Source organism: Eublepharis macularius, chromosome 14 (genome assembly GCF_028583425.1).
Source record: "Eublepharis macularius isolate TG4126 chromosome 14, MPM_Emac_v1.0, whole genome shotgun sequence".
NCBI lineage: Eukaryota > Metazoa > Chordata > Lepidosauria > Squamata > Eublepharidae > Eublepharis > Eublepharis macularius.
In genome coordinates, this window is record NC_072803.1 from 7605275 (window position 1) to 7622562 (window position 17288).

General features: G+C 43.5%; 1 protein-coding gene across 2 annotated transcripts in view; it reads left to right on the forward strand.

The window, feature by feature from the left end:
• Window positions 1-17288, forward strand: part of ARHGEF12 (Rho guanine nucleotide exchange factor 12) — a 115153-nt gene that overhangs the window by 62212 nt on the left and 35653 nt on the right. For both annotated transcript variants that reach the window (XM_054998577.1, XM_054998579.1), the window contains 12 exons: window positions 186-263; window positions 1193-1312; window positions 2032-2166; window positions 8104-8175; window positions 10871-10969; window positions 11587-11700; window positions 12065-12163; window positions 12567-12609; window positions 13001-13106; window positions 13974-14111; window positions 15547-15579; window positions 16428-16542. In XM_054998577.1, the coding sequence (XP_054854552.1) occupies window positions 186-263; window positions 1193-1312; window positions 2032-2166; window positions 8104-8175; window positions 10871-10969; window positions 11587-11700; window positions 12065-12163; window positions 12567-12609; window positions 13001-13106; window positions 13974-14111; window positions 15547-15579; window positions 16428-16542 (1152 nt within the window). The remainder of the gene's footprint in view (window positions 1-185; window positions 264-1192; window positions 1313-2031; window positions 2167-8103; window positions 8176-10870; window positions 10970-11586; window positions 11701-12064; window positions 12164-12566; window positions 12610-13000; window positions 13107-13973; window positions 14112-15546; window positions 15580-16427; window positions 16543-17288) is intronic.

Here is a 17288-nt window from a genome sequence, read left to right on the forward strand (position 1 = left end):
GGTGGAGAGTGACTTCTAAGAAACCAAGTTATGCTTGCAAATGTGCTTGTCTTACATACGAACCCGTATGGATACAGACACTCCAGAATATGTTTTAATACAGTGACTGATGTGGAGGATCTATTTAAGAATAGCCCGGCTTTCCTGACAAGTAAAAGTTGGCTACCTCCTTTGCTTTTTATCAGGAAGAAAATAATATTGTTCACAGCCAGAAAGTGGAGATTTTGAGGAAGATGTTGCAGAAGGAGCAGGAGAGATTGCAGGTACCAAAAGAGGATATTCTGTAAGGAAATGTGCAAAATGAGCTTCTGTTTCACAGAGAGGCCATTGAATGTGGACGGAATCCTGATTTGCAAGCACGATGCCTGAAAGTTGGTTCTTGCGGAAATCACTGGAGCTTCCTTGTATTGTGAAGAGGATTGCTGGGGGCGGGGGAGATTCCTCTGGAAGTGAATGCCATGTGCCTGGATATTCTCAGGAATGATGTAAAAGTATGCTGATAAGCATTTGGTGTGGGGGGGGAGGCCAGTGCTGTTCAGTGGTTAGAGACTTGGCCTAGGGAGCCCTGGGTTCAAATCTCCATTCTGCACAAAGCTCATCAAGTGACCTTTGGCCAGTTCTGTGCACACAGTGTCACGGGGGTTATTATGAGGATGAAATGTGATCACGCTGATGTATGCTTCTCTAAGTCCCCTGAAGGAAGAGCAGGGTATAAATGAGAGTTATGATCGTCTCCTTAGCCCAGCTGATGCATGCCCCAACGCTTCTGATGAGCTTTCATAGCTGGATAGGAGTTCCAGCTTTTATCTCCAAATTCGGCATTTGAACGTCACAAAAAGCCAACATTAAAGCGAGATGTGCAAAATCTGGGCTTGTTGCCATTCTTACATTGGCCCAGTTAAGAATGAACTGTGTGACTACTTGCAGTGTTCAAGTGCTTGGCAGAGTTAATTTTCTCTGTTGAACCTGCGTTTGTACATGACTCTGCAAAAAGGGAGAAACAAGCACGGCACTGTCAGGTTCATGGACATCCTGGCTTAATGTTTGCCTTCTGCAGCATTAGAATGCAGCCTGGGTAATATAAACTTACGCATAATCAGTACATGGGGTTGCATGGAGATCGCTCGATCATTAAACTGAGCCAGGTGGCCACCATGGTGACTGATTTTCCCACTCTTTTAAATCCTTTCAGTCCTTGCAAGAAGACTACAGCCGTGCGCCTGCTCCCCGGCTGCTCAAGGAGATCCAGGAGGCCAAGAAGCACATCCCTCAGCTGCAGGAACAGTTGTCCAAAGCAACAGGTTCTGCTCAGGTAATGGAAACACTTGCAGCCCTGATCAGACTACCCTAACTGGGGACATTGTGTGGGAGCAGGCTGTTCCCAGCTGTTCTTGTGCCAGTTTCCACAAGCCTGCATAACTCTCCCAAGTGCAGTAAATCAAAGGACGCACAAGTAATGGCTTGGTCTTATTTCTAATTGCACCTGCGGAAGCAAATGATGATTGACGGGTGGGTGGGTGGCAGTAGCATTGTATAGAAAAATTAAAGGATTGTGCTGGGAAAGCCTGTGATCTTTCTTCAGAGGTCTGCTAGGAAGATGACATCGATGTGCATGAAAGCACTTTGGCTCTGGCCCTTTGTCCATATTTGTGTACCCTTAGAAGGCTGAAAGGTTTTTGTGTTTGGGGGCGTTGTTTGCAAATTCCACTGATGGGACATCGGTTTGGTGTAGTGGTTAAGAGCAGCAGGACTCTAATCTGGAGAGCCAGGTTTGGTTCCCCATTCCTCCGCTTGAAGCCATCTGGGTGACTTGGGTCAGTCACAGCATTTCAGAGCTCTTTCAGCCCCATCCACCTCTCAGGGTGATTGTTATGAGGATAATAATAACAACCTGAGTGGGTGTTAAGTGGTTCTAATGGGTGGTATATAAATCAAATGTTATAATGTTATTAAAACATATGCAGGTTATCTGAGAAAAAGAGCCATGTGAGGAAACATGCACTGAATTTAATGCTGCTTTTCTGTTTCCAGGACGGAGTTTTGTCTTCCAAATCTGCAACAGAGTCTTTGCAGATCAGCGAGGTAGAAGCTGAGAGTGGCGATGGGCTGAGCAAAGGAGACTGCAGCTTTGGCGAAGGCTCCCAGTCACACAGTGACACAGCTGAGGTGAGCCCTGAATGGTGCTGAAACTTCTACAGACACTGTTTTGCTTGATCGGCGAAGTTTTTCCTCCTTGGTGTCCTGTATTTGGAGAGTAGCCAGTTCTCTGTAGCTCAGATAGGCTTATAGGAAAACTGGACAGAGGTTCTTCTGTTGTTGACCACACCCACTTTGAAGCAGTCATGGTTGTCTTAGCTTCAGCTGCCCCTTGACAGTTCCTTAAGCGCTGCTGTTTATTCTTCTGCAGAATGATCACAACAAGCCTGTGAAGTGGGCTAGACTGGGGGAGAGCGCCAGGGAGCTGCCTACCCGAGCTGGGCTTTGAAACCAGATCTCTTTACCTCATCCCCGTTCATTGCCTATACTTTTGTTTCTGTCTTCCACGAGTCTGTGTACTCGAATTTCAGTCCTGAAAAAAATGCCTTTAGATGTGTGCACCGCACTGCCCCACCTGCTTTTCAAATGCTGAAGCGTTTTTGTCTGCATTCTTATTTCAAGAAGAGCCAATACTGAATATGATGCTGTGAGGAAGCTTACTTGACGCGTGGGTCGTCTCTGGCAGCCTGGAAAAGGTGTGCCGTGTTTTTCAAACCCGGGCTTTCCTGGCATGTGTTCAGTTACTGGGCAGAGAAGAGCTAGGGTAGTCTCTTCTGCAGAATGGAGAGAGAAATAACATAACCTTTCATAACATGTTAGAATTCATTATGTGGTTAGAATGACTCAAATTTACGGGGCGGGTATGCCATTGGGGGCGGGGGGAGAGGAGCCTGTACCTTCCAGGTACACCTCAGTCCCTTTCTAGCTGTTAACAAAGTATTGTTTGTTAAATGAAACATTTAACTAGACCGTAACAATATCGTGCAGGGGACAGCTAATTCCCCTAACCCATTGTTTAGCCTCTGATTAAGCTGTCTCCAGGCTGAAGCATGAAAATTGGGGCTCAGGGATGATGTTCTTACGAGCTTTCGTGCCACACTCTTCTCCCCTCAATTTTCGTAACTCTGACAGATTTTTGTTTGTTTCACCATTGTGAAACCTAATGGTTTTAAATATTTTGGCAGCTGTATAGGAAAGCTGCTACACAGATGTGAACTAGTAGCTGTCTGTTTCCAGCTTCTGATTCCCAGCAAACTCTGCTGAAGCCAGCACTTTGAATCCATGCAGCCCAAATGTACAATGTTTTCAAGTCATTAAAATGCATTTTGGTGAGGGGAAGGTGAGCCTTGAAGAGTTTTGCACCGTTAAGAGGAGCTTGGCAGGGGGAGAGGTTTATTTTGCAGTCTTTATGTGCTCACTCTCTTGGGAGGTTTCAGATCCTCAGCACTTGGCAATCAGTCCTTGCTTATTTTTCAGCAAACTGTGCTGGGTGCCTTTCCTCATGGAGGGGGCTGTAGCCCTTCAGAGCCAAATCCTTTAAGCTCTGGATGTATTGTATAAGACCAAAGCTGGCACTGTGGTGTCCGTAAAGAAAGCCTCGCTGCTGAGTCTACTTTCTTTGGTAGTTCCTAATTGTGGGCTGCTTTGAGACCCTGGCTTCACTTTAAGCAAAAAATGAGGCTGAACAGCTAAGAATATAGCCTTAATTTTCTTTGCCAAAAAGGAGTTGTACACCTTGTAAATTTGAATCACATAAACAACACTTCTTTCTCTCTCTGTGAGCAGAAACTAATGGGAGGAGTTTGTGAAATCTCTGAATTTTGATCTTTGGGTTGGGGAGTGCATGTTCGCTCTCGCCCCTCCGGTTTCAAAATACTGCAGCTCTTTGCAGATTGTTGCCAGTCTTCATATTTGGAGTATTTTCAACCTTGAATGAAGAACCTCTGTTTAGAGCCAAATAGCAGAGTGAATTTGTTTAAAGAGAAAACTTTGTAGATCATTTGGGATTTTCCAAAAATAGGAACTCCTTGTTCAATTTAGGAAAATAGCTTACCAGACCTTTACTAAAACTTTCAGGAATATCTTTGCAACTTTGACAGAGAGAGCCTTCTACCTGTGTTGCTCTCTTGAGAGAGGTCATACTTTCCCCCAATTTATTTTCATTGAGGCACATTTCCCTCTTATTGGGCATACATATAATGGGATCTAGCAAATCAGAATGAAATTAAACAGATCACTTACTGTGTGACTGCAGTCAAATATTGTCAAATATCCCCTGAATACCAATATATAGATGGTAGATGAGTATTTTTAAAATTCATTACAGTGTCATTTGATAGGGAGGGCTAGTGGAATGAGAGCAATCAATCAAGCAGCAATCAAGGGTATACCTGAGCAAAAGAGCAAAGCTTCTCCTGCTGGTCACCTACTATACTAGCAAGTATCTCCAAACAGGAGCACAAACAATCTTCAGTGACAGTTGCTATTGCTTTTGCTTATTTTTGTGTGTGTGTTAATGGATGTTTTCAGGGCTTTTTTTCAGCGGGAATGTGGTGGAACGGAGTTCCGGCACCTCTTGAAAATGGTCACATGGCCGGTGGCCCCACCCCCTGATCTCCAGATGGAGGGGAATTTAGGTTGCCCTCTGCACGTGGACGGCAATCTAAACTCCCCTCTGTCTGGAGATCAGGGGGCGGGGCCACCGGCCATGTGACCATTTTCTCTGAGGCCGATTTAAACTTTTAAAAACTACCCCCTTGTTCCAGCTCACCCAAAGCGACATCATTGTGTTGTCCTGAGTTCCACCACCTCTTTTCCCAGAAAAAAAGCCCTGGATGTTTTAAAATAAATTTTGTACCTGTTGCTGACTTAGATGTTGCAGGATAAAAACAAAATGAGAGAACTGTGCAGTGAATCATGCACATTTATAGAAAACTTAACTAATATAGTTTCTGTAATTTGTCACATTTTGTAAAGTTTGCAAAATTACCATTAACTAATTTTTGTTTGTAATTGACATAAGTTGATGTGAATAAATAATTAGAATAACAACAACAACAACAACAACAACAACAACAATGTGCTTATATACCACCCTTCTGGACAGATTAGTGCTACCCTGAGAGGGGTGAATAAAGTCAGTGCTAATACAGTCAATCGAGCTGGGGCTGAGAGGAGTGGCTTCCCCAAGGTCACCTGCAGAGTTCATGTCAGTAGTGGGAGTTGAACTAGCAGAGTGCGGATTCGGAGCCCAGCCACTTAACCACTATGCTACAGATAATGCTGTAGCAGCCAGAATCCAGATCCCACTGAGATGGCATCAGCTGCTGCAAAGTAGGGGAAAGACTAGTAAACTAAGCTGTGGGATCTTTCCCTCCCTCCGTTATAATTATTATCCAGCAAAGGTGACCCCTCACTGTTTGCCTCAGGCCCCAATGGATCCTGCAGTGTTCGAATATTCTTTCAGTGTACAGGAAAAAAGAAAAATATGACTCTCTCTACAGTAACTAGTTGCTCTTTGAATGTTCAGCAGCTCTCTTTAATTGAAACTATGCAGATGGAATAAGTTGGCCATACAAATTGAGAAAAGCAACAAAATGCAATAAAGAAACTATCAATGGCACTAGAAGAGTGAGCAACAGCCTTGCCCCTCCACTTGTGTATAGTACTTGTGTTTAGCTATGGGGTCTCTGGGAAGGCAGCTCAATATTACCAGATCTCACAAGCAAAACATGGCTGGTATTTGGATGGGAGATGATCAAGGAAGACTGCAGAGGAAGGCAATGGCAAACCACCTCTGCTTCTTACTTGCCTTGAAAACCCCTTGATGTGGTCACAATAAGTCAGTTGCAGCTTAACAGCATGAGCATACATATTTAACCATGAATTTTAATTGTAAACTACATTGGGAGCCACTCTGTCTGCAAACAAAGATTTAATACAGTTAATATTGGTCTGAAGGGAGATTTCAGAAAATTCTAACACCCCCCCCCCCAAATCCTCAAAATCTCAGGCACATTCGTTTTTAAAATGAAACCTCGCCTTTCAAAATTATAAGGCACTTGAGGCCCATGTCTAGCTTCTTGTTCCTAAGTGCCTTGAGATGGGGCTATATTCAGTATTTTTTTTCTCCTTTGGAAACAAAAGAAGCCAGCTGGGAAGTCCTGAAAACACTCACTCTTGCTCTCTCACGCACCATCTCTTTCTCTCAAATCTGAATTGGATAATCATTTTGTTGCTGTTGCATATGCTCTAAAACTGAAATCTTGAGACCGTAGTATTTTGAGATAATCTAGTAACAAAAGAAAGTACACAAGCATTAAGTGTTCTTGATTAGGTTTTTAAAAACATATCCTACTATCTTGCACAGAAATGGAAAAATCCCAAACACCAGGTTATTTGTCCACCGTATACGTGATTCTGGTACCTAAAAATTTTCCAGAATGGATGATAAATATGTGCTTAAACCTTTAAAAATTATTATTTCAGGTGTTGGGGCAGGTTCATCAAGGCTCTCTCTGAAGCTCAAATGTTTAAGGCTTTCTTGCACTGAGTTGTGCCAAGAACTGCAGCCAGGGTTCAGCTGAATGCTTCCCAGCACCAAAGGAGCGGCCCTGATCATGTCCCAAAATAGCAAAGAGTGCAGTAGCACCTTTAAGACTAACCAACTTTATTGTGGCATAAGCTTTCGAGAACCACAGCTCTCTTCGTCAGATACAGATGCAGCGATCATGTCCCACTGGCTGTATAGCTGATAAGTTGCTGGCTTAGGCCAACTCAGTTCATCAATAGATGCCTCAAGGTAGTTGCCAAATTTATCCAAATTGTTTTTTAAATTCTGTTTATTTTAATACTTTAAAAAATCTAATCAGAGAAAGACACAAGTTTTTACCCACTTATTTTCAAATAAACTTCGGCGCTGACCAGACGAGCGGGAAGAGGGCAGGGAGGGGCAGTGCCAGCAGCATGTAGCCTGTGTAGATGCAGCCGAGGTTTATTTAAATAAGCCGAAGCTCCTGTTACATAAAAACATAAATAGAACCCTGCCAGATCACGCCACTGGTCCATCTAGTCCGCCATACTGTTTCACACAGTAACCAACCAGTTGCTTAGAGGTCCAAACAAATGGAATAGAAGTACAAGCCCTCCCCAATGCTGTCTCCTAGCCCTGGTATTCAGAGGTTTGCTGATACAGTATGAAGCAGATGGGTGGAGTGTTCATAGCCAGTTAGAAACAGTCCCCCAAAATATCTGCTTGGTCCTGAAGGGACCAGCTAATCCTGTACTGCAAACAACCCAATTCACATACAATTTAGCTTCCAAGTAAATCTACACATTCAGACTGAATGTCATGCTATTTCATATTTGTAGAAAAGAGCAAGAGTCTAGTAGTTCTTATAAGACTAACAAAATTTGTGGTAGGGTATGAGCTTTTGTGAGTCACAGCTCACTTCTTCAGATTCTGCAGTATCTGAAGAAGTAGGCTGTGACTCACAAAAGCTCATACCCTACCACAGATTTTGTTAGTCTTATAGGTGCGACTGGACTCTTGCTCTTTTCTGCTGCTACACACAGACTAACATGGCTACCTGTCTTGATCTATTTCATATTTGTTTCTCGCCTGTTAAAGGCAACTCTTTCTTCGATTACTTCAGTCTGCCTAGCTAATACATTCCACTTTTGAAGAATTATACATTAGCAAGGTTCATAAGATCCAGAGTCTTTGTCCTTTCCAGAGGGTCCAGGAGAGAGGAGTATCCCCCAATATTGCAGTAAATGGATGAAGGTCCCAGTGAATACTCTAGTTTAAGATTAATTTGCCTGGTAATTTCTAACCAAAATGCCATGGTAATTGGACATACCCATAACTTATGTGTGAATTTTGCTCCTGGCTGCTTACATCTATCTGAACCTGATAATTCTAATTTAAGGAAACTTCAATGTCCAATAACTGCTGCTTAGACATTTGTAGTTGCTGGTCAAATATATATTCATGTGATCATCTGTTTGTTACTGCTAAGGTTTCTATTTTTTGACTGAGCAGAAATTGTCCTTTCTTCTTCCTAGAGTCCCCGGAGTGGCCTAAAGGAGCACATCTATCCAGAGGAGAGCCCAGAGAAGAGTGAGATTCAAGATTCTGTAAGGAAACAATGCGAGTCTTGATGTCAACTTCTGTGGTAGTTTTTTCTGCTGACAGCCGCTGTTCTTGCCATGGTTTTTTTCATTAGGTGCTAATAAGTTTTGAATGTTGAATCTGCAGATGGCCTTCAGGGTCAGTTTCTGATTTTTTGTAGAAATTAAGGCTGTTTAAAAGTTGAAGAATTGAAAGTCTATATCAGGAACTAGATTTCAGTTTGTCTTGTTCAGGCATTCACAAAGTTTTAATAATATAATAATAATAATAACATTCGAATTATATACTGCCCTTCAGGATGACTTAACACCCGCTCAGAGCAGTTTACAAAGTATGTTATTATTATCCCCACAACAATCACCCTGTGAGGTGGGTGGGGCTGAGAGAGCTCCTAGAAGCTGTGACTGACCCAAGGTCACCCAGCTGGCTTCAAGCGGAGGAGTGGGGAATCAAACCCGGGTCTCCAGATAAGAGTCCCACGCTCTTAACCACTACACCAAGTCATAGCTGACTTATGGCAACCCCTGTTGGGGTTTTCATGGCAAAAAACCTAATACAGGTGGTTTGTCATTTTCTGCCTCGGCAACCCTTTACCGTCTTTGGAGGTCTCCCATCAAATTACTAACCAAGGCCGACTCTGCTTAGCTTCCAAGATTGGGCTTGCTTGGGCTGTCCGAGTCAGGGCAAAGTTTTACTTCATGTTCTGCAATTGACATAGCAACTTCCTCACTGCAGTTTGTTGAAAATCTGCCTCCACAGAAGCTTAGGGTAAAGGCTCATGGGCTTAGCTGAATGAGTATGTGCAGAATGTCCAAGGTTCAATCCCTTGCATCTCTAGTTAAAAGATTTCAGGTAGGCAGGGCCGGGATAGATTTTTGCCTGAGCTCCTGGAGAGCTCAGCCATAGCCAGTTCTGGTCTAGCTGGAATAATGGTCTGCCTCAGCCTTGTGTGTGCTCAGACTCACTGGCATGTGTGTTGTTATGTTTACCTCCGCGGAGGCATCTTGTACCTTAGCAGGCAGGAACTGTGGTGTGGGAGTGTCAAGTGCGTTCTGCTTTCTCCTGTAGCGTCCTTGAACTTGAAAGGCAACTTCTGAAGTCATGCTTGGGTCGAATTCCACTTTGGCAGTAAAGGGGGAGAACTGGTGTTTTTCTTCTGAGAAAGTGAATTAGTGCAAAGGGTTTATTCATTATTCAGACTAAATTTAGTATTTTCGGTACCATGTTGTACAAGGGTAATGTATACTATAAAAGTACAATAAAGTAGTGAATATGCGAGTTTCATTGAACCAACATTTTTTATCTTTTTTTGAGATAAGGAGTTATAGAAAAAGGGGACAGATTGGGAATAGATTAGGCTATAGGGTTGGAAAGCTGTTGGAAGTCTTGGAAAAGGGGGGGAGGGAAAGGGTGGGGGAAAGGATAATGAGATGCTATTTGAAAGTTGTATATTAATATTCTCACCTAATAAAAATTTTCTAAAAAAAAAAAAAAGAACCGACATTTTTTTAGCTCAAGACTGTTCGTCTTCCCCAGTTCTGTATTGGATCTAGTTTCTGACCAAACGCTGAAAATTTTGTGTTTTTCTTGACGGATACACTTGTGTTCCTCATTAGAATGTACAGGGGGGATGTGTGTAAATGTTTCCAGGGTTCAGGAGAAGATACTCCTGTGTCCGACATGCTTAACCAGTCCCTTCCTTGTTGCTCTCAGTCATGTTCCTCTGTAGTTCTCTCCACATTCCACAGAGATGTTTGATTAAAAAGTATCAGTGTCTCGTCAAGAATGCATCATGCAAAAGGAGCAATTCAGAGGAAATGAGTGGTTCTGAACAAGTGGCTTTACGTCATTCTGCTTGCAGAAGTTTGGTGTGAGCCTTTGGTTCAGAGTACTTTTGTATTGACGATTACTGTAGATTATAATATGCATAATGTTTGACAAACGAAGCAGTGTAAAGAACCGCCATGCCAACTAATGCACTTAAAAGTCTAATTGCCAAAGTAAAAAGAGATGTGATTTCTGCTTACAGCAAAAGCTTTGTTATCCAGCACTCATAGGGAATGGATACTTGCTGGATACTCAAGCTTATTGCTGTGCTTCACCTCCTACCCAGAGGAATTCGAAGCAACCAAGCCCCACCCCATGGGGCACATCATGATGACAGCTCCCTACCTTCCACCCAGCCATGCGGCCATCCTGTGCATCAGGTGGACAAGTGGGTCCAGCTGCCCGACAGCCTTCCAGCAGAGCTTAGATGGGTAGCTGTGTTGGTCTGCAGCAGAAGAGCAGGATTTTAGTCCAGCTGTTGAAAGTGAACACTCTGAAAATCTTGTTGTTCTCTATGGTGCCACTGGACTACGATCCTGCTGTTCTCCAGCCAAGCTGGCTCCTGACAGCTGAAGGCAGGGTGAGGCAGAAGGAAGCACCCAAGGATGACATCAGCTGTCAGAAGCCCAGCAGTAGCCAGAGGCATCAAGCCGGCCAGCAGGAAAGGTGGAAGTGGAGGACATGTGAACCTGAAAAGACAGTGGGTTGGTGGCTGAGCGGGAGGAGCTTGCTTTCTGGGTGACGCCACTTAACTGAGCATTCTGGAGAGTCGAGTGTCGAATAACAAAGCTCTTACTGGACGCTTTTTGCTAACTTCTGCAAATAGAAATAATAATCAGTAATGACCTATTTTTCTTCGTTTGACAACTCCAGGATTCTCAGTCCAGTATCGGAAGTCCATCCACTCGCACGGTCCCTCTCCCTCCAATCATAGGAGCGGAAGATGATGACTTTGATGCTGAACATGAGCAGGTGAGCGTTTTAAAGGGTTCTTTGCTGGTTGCTTCTCTCCATGTGCTGTAGTGATGTGATCTTTCCTCGTTGCTCAGATAGCAAGTCTGCCCTCAAAGCTTTTGAGAGGTTAAAGAGTTGCTTCCACAAACTCATTTTGTTTGTTTAGGATATTTATAGGCCACCTTTCAGCAGAAAAGTGCTCAGCTAGCTACTAAAACTTGTTAGAGGATTAATTGACATGGTTGACTTTAACCAGTACCAATTCCTTTTGGGGGTCTGTACTGGTAGCTTCTCCCTCCTCTGCCAGCACACTAATTTGTGACCTGGCAGAAGACATTGGACTTATTGACTTTCCCAGTTTAATTAGTTTTTAGCATTGCTAGTGCATTATTTCAGCTGGACTCTTTGAAGGCATTTTGGCTGACTGGGCCTTTGTGGATTGGGGGAGAGATGTAATTTGTTCCAAATTTATATTTAATTAGAACTGTCTTGTCTGGAAATCTAAGTTGAAACTACAGACTGGCATGAAAAGAACAGGAAGCAAGCTCGCATTGAGCTTTTCCTGAGAAGCAAAATAGGGGACTGTGCATCTGGCGTACGGGCCCTTTCAGATAACTTCTCACCTCTTTGTCCAGATCAACGGGCAGTGCAGCAGCTGTTTCCAAAATATAGAACTGCTGAAATCTCGTCCGGCTCACCTGGCTGTCTTCCTGCACCATGTTGTGTCCCAGTTTGACCCTGCTTCACTGGTAAGGGCTTACAAGCACTTCCACAGAGTGGATGTAATGCATTCTGGAGCCCCACATAGCACAGGTCTCGATCTAGGCACTGTTAATGCAGTAGTAGACCTTGGATCTGGAAAAGGAGACCTTGTGTTTTTTCTGCTGAAATTCTACATGTTGTACAGAGTGCACATAACTTATTTTAGTGTTTACCTCCTCTCTTGATTGCTGTCTGAATTATCTCTCTCCAAGGAAACTTACAGCGCAACCCCATGCAGAATGTTCCATTGCGCTGTTGATACCTTGAAAATCTGCTGAAAGTCTAGAGGAGATATTCACCTGTAGAACTGTGTTCTTCTCCCTGTGTTTCCTATCTCCCCCACCCCCGTAGCTTTGCTATCTTTTTGCGGACCTATACAAGCAGACCAACTCCAAAGAAACTCGTCGCGTTTTCACAGAGTTTAATCAGTTCTTCCTGGAGCGAGCTGCGGTAGGTCTCCAAGCCAATGCACCGTCAATCTCTAATTCTAGCTAATTGAAGCTAATTATTCCTTTTTCTTGACCTGGTCATCTTGAAGGAGTGTCATAAATGCTCTGAAACCAAATGCATTCAGGCAGAGAAACTTAGTCCCTGAAATCGCTATGGTAGACTCATTTTTAGCTGTGGTTCTAAAACACAGTGGCCTTGCTCCCAGGAACTGTGAGCTTACTAGAAAGTTACGTGGTAGGTGCCCCCCATACACATGGGCACTCACATGTACACCCTGGAATGTGACTAGGATCTCTTTGGGAAAGGGGAGCGAGAGGGTGAAGCAAATGCCTACTTTGAGTCCACTGAAGAAATGAAGGGGTTTTTTTTCTAGTTCTTTTCAGTTGTGCTTTTATTATTGCAGAATCTGAAGGTTCCTGTTCCGGATGAAATTTCTGTAGATCTAGGTAAAGTGTTTTTAATCTTGCATGACAAATCCTTTTTGAGAGACTCTTACATTGAAAAAGTCTCTGTATCTCCACCAAACTCTCCCCCCCTCCCACACACCCAAGGTCTACAGCATGCATGCTCAGTTAGAGAGGCTAGTGGACAATAACAGTGTTTGCATAATAAAGGCCATGCTGTGGGATGCGAAATCATGCAGTCATAGGGTTGGGAATGAACAGTGGTGTTTGAAATCGTCATAAGCCTCCCACGGTTCTACAAGTGCTCTTAGTTAAAAAAAATGTAATAAATCCATGCTGCAGGACATGAGGCAAAGGCCACAGCTATGTAATAGAGGCTGGTAAGGTTTTTTTTTTAATGTTAACCATCTGCTTTCTCGTCCATAACCTGCAGAAAAGAGAAGGTTAGAATTAATTCCTGAAGAGCTTCACCGCCATTATATCCAAACTATGCAAGATAAAGTTTATCCGGAGGTCCAGAGGCATCTTGAAGATTTTAGGTAAATGAAGATTTTAGGCTTTCTGTTTGCTTCCAAGAATAACTCTGGCTTTTCTTTGCAACCATCCGTGTTTTAGGTATGGGGGTGTAACAACCATAAGCCGCCACAGCAGAATATTCGTGACTTCTACCGTTGGGTCAACCATTTGTCCTTTCCTCTTTAGCAGCAGCCGGAAGAGTATGGATGGCCTCAGCCCTTCCTGTTGAGTTTTTTAACTACCACTCAAAGCCGGCACATAAAGACCATTCTGTTTGGCCTCCAAACCTTCTTTAGTTATTATGAGTGAAGCTAACAAGGTTAAAAGCATTTTTGGTTTTGTGGCTTCAGCTTGTTCAGCCGTAACCATTCTTAAATATACTGTCTTTACTGGAAAATTGCCAGACAGACTACTGTAGTCTTGGATCCCTGTCACTCATATCTGTAAGGTTTATGCTGAGTGACCACTTGATAACCAGGTCTTCCAGCCTGGTCATAGATACTGCTACTCGTGCCTGGTGACTAAACTGCCTGACTGGCATGGAGACAGCATCCTGTGTAAGCATGCCAGGTCTCTTGGCCCTCAATTCCTCTGCTTCTCCTCAAGTAAAAATGGTTTGGATATACTGCAGTTCACTGTTCACTCTGGATCTCAAAAACAGATGTTGTGGTGCTGTAGTTGTGGAGTCCACGCGGTTAAGTTTTGAAATATCTGTCAGGAACTGCTTTCCATAACATGAAGCCCAAGGCGCTGGAAGCAGCTTGATAGTAACACAAGTGGAAATGGATGCTTACGAGGCGTATGTTGACTTCCTTTAGGGATGAGAAGGTTACATTAGTCCTCTGTCCTCTCCCCCTTCCTCTGACCACTGTTCTCCTCTGTGTATTCAGACAGAAACGTAGCATGGGGCTTACTCTGGCCGAAGGGGAGTTGACCAGGCTGGATGCAGAACGCTTTCGTGACCGAGCCGCAATGGAGAGGGAGCGAGCGTGTGCAGAGCAGATCATTACCAAAATTGAAGAAGTGTTGTAAGTATGATGCATGTGGTGGCTACAGCTGCTGTCTCCTCTAAGCAGGCGTAGCATCTTGATAAACTCAGTCACAGCTGTGTTCGATTGTAACAAGCTGTTGCGGGAAACTGCCTCCCCGGGCCAAAAACGTTCCCATCGATCAACAATAATTCAGAGGCTTCAGGTCTTAGGGACAGAGGATGGGATCCATGAATTTTTAATCCCCAGTATAAATATCAATAGTTAATGGAATTCTTGGCACGGAGTGATAGGTGTTTTTTGTTTACTTGGGTTATTTATAGTCCTCTTTTCTCACTGAGACTCAAGGCAGATTACACAGTGTGGGTCAGTACAATTTCAAAGACATTGCAATACACATGTAATAGGGGATGCACATGCAAATTTGCAAAGATTTAAAACCAGCAGAAATCCAATACGGAGTTGAAGAAATGCTGAAAGAGAGCATAAGCAATTCTAAGATTGACACGTTAAAACAACATAGGATCTACTCATTAGGGCCATACAGCAATGGTAGTAAAGACTACAGTCTGTTGTACTTGCAGCAATAGTAGTGAAGTCTATACTCAGTCCCTGGCCCTTTACTGAGGCATCTCTTTGATACTCCGTCCTTGTGTTTAATTGTGTTTATTTACCCTATGACATTGTTGATAGAAATGTCCTTAGATGCAGAGGAGTTAGCCGTGTTAGTCTGTGGTAGCAAAATCAAAAAGAGTCCAGTAGCACCTTTAAGACTAACCAATTTTATTGTAGCATAAGCTTTCGAGAATCAAGTTCTCTTCGTCAGATGCATGATACAGAGACTGGTCAAATACAGAAGAGGAGGGAGAGAAGGGGAGGAGAGAGAAGAATGGAAGAGTCTAGTTCAGAGATCTCTTGTTTGATCCATTGTTGCTTGCTGTACATCACTCTCACACTGTGTAATCCACCTTGAGTCTCAGTGAAAGGCAGACTATAAATGACAAAAATAACAACAAGAACAAAAATAAAACAACCCTCCAATCTGAGTAAAAAAGCCCTCGTGAATAATTCAGTTTTGCATAGTTTGCGGAAAGCAGCTATAAGCATCATTCGATTGGGAGGCAGGAGGGGATCTGACAGACTTACGGAGGACAAAGAGTTATTGGCCACCACAAGCTGGGCCTACTCAGGATGGAGCCTCCAGGTTCCAAGGCAGTATCCCTCCATTTTGTCAGAGGAACAAACGTTAAAACCATGTCTCCCCTAAGGACCTTGGGGCTGACCACAGTTACAACTAGATGTGCCTTGCTCTAATGCAGTATGACAGTCAGGTTTTCAAACTACCCAGATTAAAGAGAGGGCTTCATCCTAACGCAGCCATCCATCCCGTGTCAGATACAAAGTTGAAAGTAATACAAGCACACAGTGGGTGTGATGGCTTCTGATTTGCCAAATCTGCTCCTTTCCTTTGCAGGGTGTCCTCCCAGCCTATCGAAGAAGAGAAGAGGTAATAGAACAGAGTTTTTTAGTGCCTTGGTCACTTCTGTGAAGGCCGCCAGAGTTTGTGCATGCTGAGTAGGTTGAGAGGGCCCTCTACTGGCTGCAATTGCAAACGTTTCTGTTACGGAATTCTTTCTCATACTTTCCAGCTCCATGCTCTTTACTCCAACTAGCAGTGATTGTCCAGGCAGCAGAATTACTCAAACCTGCTACCTGACATCATTCTAACTGGAGATGTAAAGGATTGAACCTGGGACCATCAGTGCATAAAGCATGTATTCTCCCCTAGAAAAATTGACCAGTCCCTTCTGTATCTTAAAATGTGTTTTGGACTTTTGGTGCTGTTCCCGTGCTATGAAATTTCTGCTCAACTAGATTTTGAACAGAATCTCATGTCAATAGCTTTGAATGCACTTCCTACACCCCTGCGTAAGAGTTCTCTGAATTCGTACTTGCAGTAGCAGATCTTAAAAATAAATTTGAGATGCGGGGCAGATAACTTTCTGCTACTTTATTTCTCCAATAAATATAAAATTAACATGATATACTCTTTACATTTTGTTAATTAAAAATAAGTAAAAAGATATCTTTTTAATCAGATCACCCTGTGCTTCAGGCATCAGAAATTTTTCCTTTAAGTTTTCCGGGGGGGTGGGGGGGGGGGAATTCTGATTTAAATTTTTCCAGAAAACTCGCATCACTGAAGGGAGTGCATAATCTGAGAGAACTCTGTACCAAACATATAGCTGGAATAAAGAAAAAACAAATATTTGCTAATCTGCCACCTCTCTACTCCTTCCATCATTACTCATTTCTGTGTCCTTTAAATGCTGTTCTGTTTGATCTCTCCTGCAGTTCATCTGTGCAGTACGTTGTTCTTACCTACATGAAACATCTTGGTGTTAGAGTCAAAGAGCCCCGGAATCTAGATCACAAACGGGGGCGGATTGGGTTCCTGCCAAAGATCAAGGTAATGGTGGTGTGTCTTTGATTGGAATACCAGTCTAGCTGGTAAAAGGTGGCCAACCCCCAATCCCGCCCCCATGCCTCACATTTTGTAACAACCCTGTAGGGTAAGTTCTTATGGACACTGAATGTGTGACAGGCCCAAGGTTGCTCAGTGAACTTTGTGTCACACTTGAGAATATGGGGGTGTTTTTTTATCTTCAGAGGAAAGCAAGCTACACTGAAACCACTGTGGGGCACGCAAACATGTGCAGCCTACCATGTCCAGACAGACGATTCAATTAGCTGCATGCACCTGAGGGCTGCGCCATGCTTATCTATGCAGCATACATCAACCACACTCAAGGCACATCTGAGAGACTTGAGGTTGCTCCCTTAGCAGCTGCACTATGTCCTTTCTGCAGTTCCCTTGCTTCTGTCTCTTCTGGGAGGAGCAGGATATTTATTTTATTACATTTATATTCTGCTCTCCCCGCGAACGGGCTCAGGGCGGCTAACAGCATCAGTAAACAACAATAAACACAAGTTAAAACACATAATAAAAGCAAATCACAATCACTGTAATCCAAATTACAATTTCAGGCGTCATCAGCAGCTACACGGGCCACTATAAAAAATTATAAGAACTACAGATTTCAACCACGGTATAGCGCCCAGGGTAGGACAGAGCAGGGTGTGGTGGTCAGAGAGGGAACAACTCCATCTTACAGGCCCTGCGGAACTGTTAACAAATTCCCCAGGGCCTGGAGC